The 13,007-nt window shown below is 40.6% G+C and overlaps 1 protein-coding gene across 1 annotated transcript in view; it reads right to left on the reverse strand.

The window, feature by feature from the left end:
- Nucleotides 1–498: 498 nt before the first annotated feature.
- Nucleotides 499–13,007, reverse strand: part of LOC119479776 (CDP-diacylglycerol--glycerol-3-phosphate 3-phosphatidyltransferase, mitochondrial) — a 29,184-nt gene continuing 16,675 nt past the window's right edge. The window contains exons 6-11 of the mRNA XM_037755720.1: nt 12,378–12,556; nt 9,827–10,026; nt 8,202–8,493; nt 6,641–6,789; nt 6,417–6,547; nt 499–1,112 (exon numbers count right to left, since the gene is read on the reverse strand). Of these exons, the coding sequence (XP_037611648.1) occupies nt 6,428–6,547; nt 6,641–6,789; nt 8,202–8,493; nt 9,827–10,026; nt 12,378–12,556 (940 nt within the window). The 3' untranslated portion in view covers nt 499–1,112; nt 6,417–6,427. The remainder of the gene's footprint in view (nt 1,113–6,416; nt 6,548–6,640; nt 6,790–8,201; nt 8,494–9,826; nt 10,027–12,377; nt 12,557–13,007) is intronic.

Here is a 13,007-nt window from a genome sequence, read left to right on the forward strand (position 1 = left end):
AAACAACAAGTAAGTGGACCTTGTGATGAAAATGTGTTTGTCAAACCAGATTTGAGTTGTTTGTTTTTCGTTTCAGGATGGTTTTACGCTACTTGGACCACGATATTTGAAGATGCAGTCCCCTATTATAAAGACTAATGATCAGGTATAAAAGTGCTCATCTAGTGTGAACGTGCAGCTGCAACAGCTCGAGTATTCAAGCATAAGATTTTGACACCGTGTTGACGAAACTGTCAGTCAATCTCTACATATTGTCACACTATCAACGTTTTGCCCACACAGTTATTTCCTGCTTTTCTTATCTACATCTAATCATTTCCCGTACAGCGATCGCGCTGTTGTCAGCGGCCGAGCAGGGCGCTTCCAGTAAAAGACTTTTGATTTTAACAGAAAACAGACGACTTTAGAAGAACGCGGATGTATTCTACAAGCTGACATGTCGCAACTCAACATATTTCAGTGAAATCAGCCATCGCAACAAACAAAAAGGGTCACGCATTTGAAGTCATTTTAAAAACTCACCACATCATCCTTTAATTTACAAAGATAATAACACATAGACACTGTACAGTTAGCATTGATTACTGCTGTAAACTCTCTGAAAAACAGTTATTAAGGCTCCGCAAGGGATTGTAATTCTTCACCACACCCCATCTGTTTATCATCACAGTCTTCTTTACATCAGGGACATTCACTGATGAAGTCTCTACTATGATCTTATACATGCAGCATGTGCTTGTAGAGATGTATGTGCAGTAGTAGAAGTAGTTTTTTTGAAATGCTTGAAGTTAGTAATACTAAAAAAAAAAGAAACAGAAAACCACAGTGTGATGACGTCAGGTGTTAATATATAAACAATCTAAGGGAGTAACAGTTGTGCAGGTAAACAACAGGACCTGGAGTTTAAACACAAAACAGAAGATTTACACCACATACATCCTCTTGTGTGTGTTTGTGTGAGAGAGTCACTTCCTGGAACACACTGAAGAGGGTTATAGCCGAGGTGAGGCTAAAGACTCCCAGCATGCCGGCGATACTCGAGTGTCCCGTCTGCACGACCTCCAACTAGACCTTTAACCTCAGGACTGAAGAAAACCGAAGCCTCACGCCACCTGCACAAAACACAGAGAAACACGTTCAGTATTTATTTATGTTCCTACAATGTGACTGAGTGATGAAGTTGGTGGTTTGTTGTTATCAACAACATCAATAACATGGCTGTTATGTTCAGTTGAAATATTTTGACTGAAACACATGTAAATACATACTATGACTTTTTTTTATTGCTTTTTTCGACATACCATACTATGACTTTTTAATGTTTTTTATGACATACTATTTTTTTTTTTTTTTTTTACTTTTTATGACATACTATACAATGTTTTTTTTTATGACAAACTATACTATGATTTTTTTATGACACACTATGCTATGTTTTGTTTTAATGAATTTTTTTTTACTTTTTATGACATACTATACTATGTTTTTTGTTTTTTTACTTTTTATGACATACTATACTATGTTTTTTTTATGACATACTATACTATGTTTTTTTAATGATCTTTTTATGACATACTATACTATGTTTTTTTAATGATTTTTTTATGACATACTATACTATGTTTTTTTTTATTTTTCATGACATACCATAATATGATTTTTTAGATGATTCTTTATGACATTCTATACTATGTTTTGTTTTTTTTACTTTTTATGACACTATACTATGATTTTTTATTTATTTTTAAAAAAATATTTTTTATGACATACTATACTATGATTTTTTATGACATACTACCTCTGGAGCTGTCTTACATTTAAAATCATTTTTTAATGCAAAGAAACGTGAATATTTTTTATTTTTGTAGGTACAAGTTATTTTTCACTTAAATACAAAAAGTCCCTTTAGCAGATAAATACGAGCCCTGATTGTAACCAACCATTGATGGGTCTCAAGGGGGTTAGTTCAATGTGTGAAACCACAGTGGGAAATCCCAGTTTCACCACTAGAGGGCAGACAGCTCCATCACAACAAGGATTCAACATAACTGTGTGGACATCTGTATACATCAGCTGTATTTTGACCTTACTGACCCTCAGAAGAGGCTGTTCATAATGTTTGGAGAGGCTCCAACCTCTCGTCACTAGTCTCTAACAATTGACAGCCTGCTCTGCTGATAAGGATTTTTTTTTTTATTCTTATAACCGGCAAAGCTATTGTTGGAGGGCCATGTTTTGTTTTTCCCATCAGGAAAAAAAAAAACGTGAAAAGAGATAAGCAGTAAATACAGATGACAATGCCAGATGGATGCAAAACATGAGGTAGAGTGAACAAACTGATCTAACTAACAACATCCAGACAGTCAGTCAGTACTTTGTTAAAAACATGATCGAAAAATACAGGTACTAATGAAATTACTGGCCGGAATAAAACATGGGACAGAAAAACAACTTTTTTTTGCCTTTCTATTAAATAGGCTGAAGTAAGCGTATCGTGTTCCGTTGTTTTAATGTGGATTTACTTGTTTTAATCTGTATTTAAAAGCCTGACCAGGAACAGGGACTATTATGCATTATATTGGTTTCATTTCTTCTTTCCTATATAACAATTTATATCCGTATTTTACCTGATAAACAATAAATACATTAAAAGTTGTTTTAGACACCAACAACTGAAGAGAAAAACTGTTAGAGACCTTGTTAAAGGATCAGGAGGAAAGGCAACTTCACTTACATTTAGCATCTAAGCTCATCCCTTTGGACATTAAATGATACAGAATGTTAAAGATTATAATACAACCTAAATAAAAAAACACATTCACCTTTCAGATGCTTTCTCAAAGTTTAGAAACATGAAATGAAAAACTCATCCTGGCCTTCAGTATGTACTTCAACAACTACTGGAACAGATCCATAAAGGATAAGGCCGGCATTATTCTGCATTTATTTATTTACTTATTGTCAATAACTCCCCTGAAAAGATCAAAACAAACCATTTTAGTCCACCTCTGAATATTTTCTGACTTCCCTATCCTGTCTGTGGCTCTCAGCCCCGATCCCACCGGTTCCTACTAAAGACGTGAATCTTTAAAAACAGGTTGTTTTTAAAAATGATTAAGCAAAATTGAAAATGTGCATTTGTTTGGGACTATTTTCACTCGTGGATGAATACACATGTGGTGCTCAAGCAGCAACTATTTAGTGGAATAATCAACCATTTATCAGAAAATCGCTGAAGAAGATTACTTTTTAAAAAGCAGCTGAGCTTTCTAACGAGTTATAGATAGATTTAATGCTGTTTATATAGTTTATTAAGACAAGGGGGAGTGTTGTGTCCGATATTTTATTCATATTTTCTGCACGTGTTGTCAAATTGGTGAAGATATTTTCTTAATTTGCAGTGCGTTGATCTCTCAGGGCCACCGCACAAAACTAGGACTATGAAAACGGTGCATTTTAAAATAGTAGATATACTCTGGTGCCATTCAGAAATCAAATGAGTCTTAAAAGAAATCACTGTAATAACATAATACGTTTGTTCAGACTGATTCTGATCAAATGTCGCAGCTGTTTGTATTTCCAGCTCACCGTCTTCGTATCATTTGACCCTAAAGAGCCTTTTCTGTTGTCATTAAAACATGTTTAGCGTTCAACACGACTTTTAGCCCGAGGTCACGGAGAACTCTCATATGCCAAACCTCTCTGTGTGTGTGTGTGTGTGTGTGTGTGTGTGTGTGTGTGTGTGTGTGTGTGTGTGTGTGTGTGTGTGTGTGTGTGTGTGTGTGTGTGTGTGTGTGTGTGTGTGTGTGTGTCTTTGCATCACCGTGCTGGTAAAACAAGGATTTCCCCAAGTCCTTTCAACATTTTACAACAATAGACCTGAATGTGCTGCTTCTCACATCGTTGCCTGAGAAGTATTCTGAAAGAGGATCCATTCATGACTTGTTTCCTCCTGGCAGCAGATCACACAAACAGTTTTTTTTTTTATTGTTTTCTTTGACCGTTCAGGTAGCATTAGGACACCACCCATTTACCGGCATTATCCAGCATGTGATACTTCCTGTTCTGAGAAAATAACAGCTGTGCTCTTGACAGGTTCCTCTCAGCGAAACCTTGAGTTTATGAAACGTATCTTCCTTCCCCCCCCCCCGAGTGAGTAGTTGATGTTTTTTGTGTGTCTTTTACCGTCTCCCTGTACTTATTACACAAAAACAAACTCATGACTGATGCTTCTGGGTCGACGAACCCTCTGACTTCACCTCGCCAAGTCCTGACAGGACGCAGGGCAACACAGACCACAGTGTCAGATCATCACCATAACACGGCGCTGACTCACTTCTTGACAGGAGTGAATCAGCCGACCCGCTGTCCCTGCTCTCACTTGGGTGATTTGGGCTGCTGGGAAGACGAGGCCGGGACCTGCGATTTGGGACTCGCCACAATGACTGCAGGCATTTCTAAGAAGCCACAGCCTGTTTTACTTTGTGTGCGTGTGTGTGTGTGTGTGTGCGTGTGTGTGTTTCATTACAGTATGTTCAGAGCTGTATTTATTCTACTTTAATTAATTCATTTAATTTAATTCTGGTTTATTATAACTTATTCTTATTGGATAACTATTAATAACCAAGTAGTGGAAAGTCATTAAGTTCATTCACTTAAGTACTGTACTTATGTAAAAGTACAAGTATCTTAAAACTGTACTTGAGTATTTCCATTTTCTGCTACTTTATACTTCTACTCCACTACATGTATTTGATCATTTCAGTTATTTTGGAAGTTTGAAAGTTGAAATTTCAGCCTCTACGATAACCTTGTACTCTACAAAGTAATGATGACACAGAAAGATTAACCGTATATTGGTTAATCTTACAGTGTCATCATTACTTTGTAGAGTACAAGTAGCCAATCAGACTGGTTTTAAACACGTAAGCATGATTATCTAACCACTTTATTTGGCAGTTTGCCTTTCTCTTTCTGATGTTTGGCTGACATCGAGGTTTGTTCAAAGCAGCAATAATTATTTTTTTTGGTCACTCGAGGGCGGCGGGATAAACTGCAAACTAGGGCTGTGTATTGGCAAGAAGCTGGCGACACAATACGCATCACGATACAGATTCAATAATCAGGTGATAATGTACAGCGAGCCGGTCATTGTTGTGAAATAAACCCCGACAGGATGCGGAGGGGTCTTGCATCGCTCTTAAGGGGTTTATTTCACAACAGTGACCCGCTAGCTGTACATTATCCCACTTATTACACGGCTACTTACTTAAAGGCAGGGTTGACGATGTTCTCCAGTCTACACTATTTGTTATATTGGTTGAAATGGTCTTTACACCCCGACAGCGATCCATTACTGATGAGCTCTGAAAAAGGACCGGAAAAGAGCCGTCATCTGTAGCTGCTGTAATCCTGTAAAAACGTCTACCAATCACTGCCTCGCGGTCCGCTTGGAAAGAACCAATCAGATGCCTCTCTGTCTCCCTGCCTGTACTCTAGCCTTGGCGTTGCACCAGCCTGAACTCAAAGCGCGTCGCCGCCACACGTTTACTGGAGAATGGAAGAGAAAACTCAGCCCTGCAGTAGCACTGCCGCGGTTACTTGTCATGAGGTAGCGTTGTTGAGTTGAGGTCCTCTCTCCGCTCTGTGTCTGTGAAGTAGTTAGGATGCGGCGGCGCACGTGCATGTGTGTGTGTGTGTGTGTGTGTGTGGGGGGGGCGTTGCCTTGGAAGGAGCCCCGAGGGGAGGAGTGGGGGTTTAGACGGAGCTCCTGAGGCGAAGGTACTTTCAAATTATGCTAGCTTTCCAACATCGTCAACCCGATCTTTAAGAAATCAAAAATTTGACGCAAAAACGATCCGCCAGAGTCCGACATCAGAACTGCGCCCATAGCAACAGTCTGTTATACATAGAAACAGTCTGTTATACATAGCAACGGTCTGCTATAAAGAAATAACAGTTTGGTCATAACAAGTCATAGTCAAGTCAGCACACTGACACACTGACAGCTGTTGTTGCCTGTTGGGCTGCAGTTTGCCATGTTATGATTTGAGCATATTTTTATGCTAAATGCAGTACCTGTGAGGGTTTCTGGACTATATTTGTCATTGTTTTGTGTTGTTAATTGATTTGCAATAATAAATATATACATATATGTATCTAAAGCAGCATATTTGCCCACTCCCATGTTGATAAGATTATTAAATACTTGACAAATCTCCCTTTAAGGTACACAAAAATGTGCGATTAATTTGCGATTGACAGCCCTAAACATTATTGATTGGTGCAGCTTTAAAAAGAGTCTGATCAGACTTTTTTCTCGCCAACAAGAAAATAACTTGTAATAAACCAAATTTCATCCTTTAACAGATTAAACAAATGAGTAAATGTATTGTGAAGTGAGTGTGTGTGACGACCTGGTGGCGTCTCAGAAGAAGTTCTTGATGAGCGGAGTGACGAGTTTCACCCACAGCTTGACGTGGCGGTCCGGCTGCTCAAACGTGGAGCCGGAAACCTCCGTGGACCGCTGGTACAACCTCTCCTGCTCCTGAGAGGCACACAGTTAAACACACAGGTGTGTGTTTCAGTAACGAGTCACACAGTCATTCATCATCATCATTCCTGGCTGCGGTTAACCCACCTCCTGCAGCTGGCTCTGCAGCTCCTCGTTCTCCGTTACTATGGCGATTTGGGCCTCCAGGTCACGGTGAACCGAGCGGTAACCGAAATTAGGGGAGCCAATTAGAGTGAGGCAAGGCCGATCCTGCCCCTGGAGGTAATACCACAGACCTGTAAGGGAGAGGAGAAGCGGAGTGAGCCAGCGAGGAGGTAATGCTTCAGAGAGACTTTTCCAGCATTCAGGATTTCTGTCGGCGCAGACCACAACTAAGAGGAAGCACATGCAGAAATCCCCAGCGTCGATCCAAAACCCCAAAGCATGAGAGAGAGTGAGTGTACATCCATGTCCCAAGGCTACGACAGAATGACTGTACAAGCCGTCTTCTCTCACGCTACATACCGCTGGGACCACAAGAAGAAACAGCAGAGCAGGGAGAGTAATGTGTTTTATTATCTTCACTGAACCAAACTAAACTGGTCTGGATGCTGCTGAGCTCTGGCTTCAGCCTCCTTCACACATAGTGTTCCGGTAAATTACTGGCACTGCTAGTGACTTTCACACATGCACCACGTTCAGGTACATTTCCGTCTTGTGCTTTTTCACACATGCCATGGAAATGCTGGAATAGACGGGGCAAGAGACATCCAGCTAGTGGTGTCACAATACTGCAATTTATAACTTTAATACAATACCTTGAAAAATATTGATATTGGATACCATTTTTGAAGAAGAAGAAGAAGAAGAAGAATGATGTTGAAACCAAGAAGAAGAAGAAGAAGAAGATGAAGAAGAAGACAAGTCAAATTACCCGTGAAAGCACTGACGTAAATGCTAAACCGTAAACAAGTTGCAGATTCAAATACGTCTCGGGTTGCAGCTACCGATTATTTTCACTGTTGATTATTTTCTTGATTAATCGATTAGCTGTTTGGTTTATAAAATGGTGAAAAATGTCGATCCGTGTTTCCTAACAGCCCAAGATGACATCCTCAAATGTCTTGTTTTATCCACAACTCAAAGATATTCAGTTTACGGTCATAGAGGAGTAAAGAAACAAGAAAATATTCACGTTTAAGGAGCTGGAATCAGAGAATTTTAACTTTTTTTTTCTTAAAAAATTACTGAAATCGATTAATTGATTATCAAAATAGTTGGTGATTAATTTAATAGTTGACAAATAATCAGTTAATCGTTGCAGCTATAAATACGTCATCAGCAGAGTCTTGTGATTGGTTTGCACGCTCCACGCGAAAGCGTCTTTCATCAGACGGATGTAACCTTTCATGTGCTTGTCCCTGCATGTTACTGCTTTCATTGACAACACAGACGTACCGGCATCTCCCCTGAAACATTACGAGATCTTGAGGTGGGATATTGGTGGTACAGATATTTCCTTGAATATCAATCCCTGCTCCCATTCACACATGACCCCATGCAGGAAATGTTCCTGAACATTTCAGGGATGGACTGCCAGAATGTGTAAAAGGGACTTTAGATCGCAATCTCTTGTAAGCCACATCGATGTGAGAGTTAGTTCTGAAGCTATTAGTCAAAAAGTATGTGTTCTTTTGTTTCATCCCACCTTTGGCGTGGAAGGTCCACTGTGATCTGTGGTACTCGTGCAGGTGTACTCTCTCCTCCTGGCCCAGATGGCACACCTGGTTGTAAAACTGTCTGGCGATGTGGATGTATGCCGCGGGGATCGCTCCGGCGATGCCCCTGGCGCCGAAGAACCCGTTGACCTCGGGGGAGGCGGTGAGGATGCGGTAGCTGGCTCCGGCCCCGAGCACCAGCTGCATGTACGCCCGGGTCAGGTTGAAGTAACCCGATGTTAGAAACACAGTAGAGTCCGGCCCGGCGTCTGTCAGCAGGCGCTGGAGGTTTAATAACAAACGGGAGGGTGAAGAAAATAAAAATGAAACTGGTTGCTAAGCTAATAAAGAGCTGGTTATTATTATTTTACTGCTGTTTACATAACTCTCATTATCAGGACGATTTGTCACATTTATCATGATAACAATAAATGATGATAACATGCTATTTATTATAATTTCCTTCCTCATGTTTGCTCACGTCTGATTATTTTGTCTTAATTAATTACTGAATGATTAGTTTAAAATTCTTTATTTCCTGACTGGAGTTTGACTGGTTTACTGGTTGAACCTGGTTAGATGTAACTGGTTGTCTCAGTTTATTAAAAAAAGAATCAGACAATTTATTTATTGCAAATTGATTAAATTTATGTCGATAAGAATTTTTCTTATTGTACAGCACTAGCTCAATATGTTTGCTTCTTATATTTAAAAAAATCTAGAATTTATTAATTTTTTTCTCATTAAAAACAAACAAAAACTCCAGATAAAAATCTGATTTTAAAAACATGTAATGCACCACTCTGTAAATGATTTCATGTATTTTTCTGATGCAAAATCAACAACTCATTTCCCTTTTTTTCTCCACTTCTCTGAATATTTTCTGCAGCTGATGCAAGAAAAACTTGTTTACTGTTTAAACTACAGTGGTCAGCTTCTTCTTGCAGAAGGCAACAACAACTTTTGGGCGCATGAGGACACAAAATCGGTGTGAAAATCAGTTTAAACTGCTCTGCTCCTTTCAAGAAAAGCGGCTATTTCTCAGTGAAAATAAGTCCAACAAGCGACGTGTCTAATATTCGCATTACTAGAAGTAAACCTGCATCGCCAGCTAAATCAAAACAACCGAAGAGGAAAAACGTTAATGTGATAAATACAACTTGTTGCAACAGGCCCTCTCGTTGTGAGACTTAAAAATGTTAAATGAGACAGTGTTGATTCAACTCTTTATGGAGCTGTAAATTACAGTATATCACTCTTTATTGTGTTCATTCCCAGAATATGTGACTAACAAACCCAGAATAAATGTTCAAATATTTATCCATGGTTTATTAGTCACATGGTAATTCATTAGTCATGTATTATTTTATTAGTCACATGTTCAAAACAATCCCATAATGACTATAAAGGAGCTCTATCTAATTGTATTTATGACTTGTTACTAAGGAAAATGAACAAACGGTCAACTTCAAAGCATTTAAGACATTAGTGGATAAAAAGAGAAAATACTTAACAGCATGGTCAAAGTTTATATTAATTAGCATCATGCCGTTAAAGGTGTGTTCTGTGTAATTGTTTGGGTTTAAATGTGATCAATGTCAGGTGTGGAGTTTACCTGTGTGACCTGCTCGTCCACCTGGATCCCCAGAGGTTTCATCTGGACCAGAGGGAACACCCAGGTGTCCTCCTCGCCATCGCTCATCCTCTCGTCCTCCGAGTCCTCCGAGCCATTCAACAGCCGCTGCCTCACGTGGGCCATGTTCACCACCTCCATGATCCGCTTCCTCGCCGACGCCGAGAAGTCCTGCCTGTTGCCTGGTTGCCACGGAGACACAAAACGTGAGTGTGCAAACAAACACAAAGCTAAGTGGGAGGCAGGTCACACTGATCTCTGGGTCAGAGCGAGCCGGGCTGGGAGAGTGTTTGAGAGAATTTACAGCCGCTTACGAGCATGAAGCAGAGAGAGGAGGACGCTGATGGGAATGAAAATACAACCTCAGCTTAAGAGCTGGTGGAAAATGCTTGTTTCTGATTGGCTGACAAATGGACATTAAAACTGTATACTGTATATCAGTTTAACCATCGGTTTAAAGGCGCGTTCAGACAGAAAGTGAAGTGAATTTTTGGCCTACATAACGGAGAAGACCCACTGGAAGCTACTACGTTTACATGCACACCAATATTCCACTTTTATTCTTGAATATGACGATATTCTGAATTTGATACGGATAAACAGCATATTCTGAATTAGGCCTTATTCCGAGTGAAGCATTTTCCGGTTAAGACATGTGGGATATGCCGATATTATTCAGGTTTAAGGAGCATTCTTTGTATACAGGACATTCACATTCCTCTTGCCTGTGTACGTCCAGCTCAGTGCGTTGAACACAAACCAACTAGCCGACAGTTTGCAGAGATGAACGCCCAAAAGAAAAAGCCCACATTTCTAGTCGGATGAGAAACTAATTTTAAACATTATGAAAGACTTGGATATCAACAGATTAGCCGTAGGACGTACGTACATCATGGGGGCGTTTTACATTAATTGGAGTTTGCACGGCTGCATGTAAACATTCATTAGTAAACAGCTTAGTAAGAATACTGTCTTTTTCGGAATAAGGGCAAAAAACTTAATATTTTGTGGATGTAAACGTAGTGTCAATTGATTCAAATATTTAATCTCGATTAATCGCACATTTTTTATTTGTTCAAAATGTACTTTAACGGGAGATTCGTCAAGTATTTAATACTCTTATCAACATGGGAAAATCGATTGGTACCAACCAATCACGTCATACTAGCTTGTCGTGAAGGAGGTTAAATAACGCTCCAAACGTGTGCTAAATTTTGACGAGGAAAAACTGGCATGGCCATTTTCAAACGACAATATTTGTCATTGTTTTGTGTTGTTAATTGATTTCCAATAATAAATATTTACATACATTTGCATAAAGCAGCATATTTGCCCACTCCCATGTTGATAAGAGTATTAACTACTTGACAAATCTCCCTTTAAGGTACATTTTGAACAGATAAAAAATATGAGATTAATGCAATTAATCGCGATTAAATATTTTAATTGATTGACAGCCCTACTCGCTACTGATTGGTTAAGGTAAAGTGAAACAAAATAACCCAACAAGAAATCAGCTAACATGAACACAATGTCAGGCTGAATGAATGAAGTGAAACTAAATGGCCTTTCAGTCTGATTAAGCAGTGTAGATACCAATACAGGAGAGTGAGAAAATGTTGTAATTTGGGTGAACCGACTCTTTAAACTGCCGGTAACTGAGCAGCAACAGGGTTTTGTGCGGTTATCAGTTACTCCCTGACTGACTCAAACTTCGCCTCCTCCTCCTTGTCTGTTTATTTTTGTACGTCAGGACGCCTCACTGTGTTTCATCAGTTGTTAATGCCTTTGATTAGTATTTCACCAGTGTGTGTGTGTGTGTGTGTGTGTGTGTGTGTGTGTGTGTGTGTGTGTCAGTTCCCACTCCATATCGTCTTCCAGCAACACTGTGACATCACAACTCCATTCCTGGTGTTCGTTACCACAGCGGCCCAGTCCTGCAGACATGATGTCATTCATCCCTCAAACTAACATCCTGGCAGTCTGCGCTCCAGTTACGGACACATAGGACCAGAGTGTGTGTGTGTGCGTGTGTGTGCGTGTGTGTGTGTGTGTGTGTGTGTGTAGAGAAAATCCTGACAATTTCGCATCCGGCTGCGTGGCTAGCCAACCGCAAGAGCTCTCTCCATCTTTCTCACTGTACACACACACACACACACACACACTCTGACCATCATCTATTCGCCTGTCTAAGCTTTCAAGCTCCATTAGCGAAATCCATCGGCTCCTCTTGCTGAGAACCGGGCCGCTGCCACCGTAGCTGAGCATGAAGTGTCAAACAGTGTCAAAACATGTTGGAGGGTAAACATGCGTCTGTGTACATACACACACACACACACACACACACACACACACACACACACACACACACACACACACACACACACACACACACACACACACACACACACACACACACACACACACACACACACACACACACACACACACACACACACACACACACACACACACACACACACACACACACACACACACACACACACACACACACACACACACACCTACCTACCTTTGTACGGGTGCACCATGCCCTCCAGCATGGTGACCGAGTCGTTGGGCTGCAGCTGCAGGGAGATGTCTCCCACGGCTTCCACCAGGTCGGAGAAGAAGTCGGCGACCTCGCTGCAGTTCTCCAGCAGCACGTAGCGGTCCTGTCTGTTGGTAAAGTACGAGTCGCTCAGGTTGGCCCTGAAAAAACGAGAGAGGGAGAGAGGGAGAGAGAGAGAGTTTTTACGAGACCAGGGATCAGAGAGCATGTTTAGACAAGAGGAAGGAAAAGAGGAAGAGGGTTTGTTTGGTTGTATGAATATTTATTATTTTAACCCAAGTGTAAGAACGGGTTCCTGTTTTGGATCCGGTTCCCGGTTGGCAAAATACTTGGATTCGTTAAAGAGAGGAACTTTAATTTTGTCTTGATTTTGGTGGTCCTTGTGGACAAAAGCAGTAGTGTTTCCGAACACCAGATGTCCCTTTAGAAACCCTCTCAGGATCTGACAGTCTACTCCGTGCAGTCCTGGTTCTGGTTCTCCCGTGCATCCCTTCCCTCCAGCGGGCCCAGTTATACAGGCTGGTTCTCCAGCTGTGTGGTGTCGGTCTTGGCTCCCAGCGGAGTAAGGGTGTAAGAAAATATCGATACACA

The sequence above is a fragment of the Sebastes umbrosus genome, chromosome 20 (assembly GCF_015220745.1).
Source record: "Sebastes umbrosus isolate fSebUmb1 chromosome 20, fSebUmb1.pri, whole genome shotgun sequence".
NCBI classification, from domain to species: Eukaryota; Metazoa; Chordata; class Actinopteri; order Perciformes; family Sebastidae; genus Sebastes; species Sebastes umbrosus.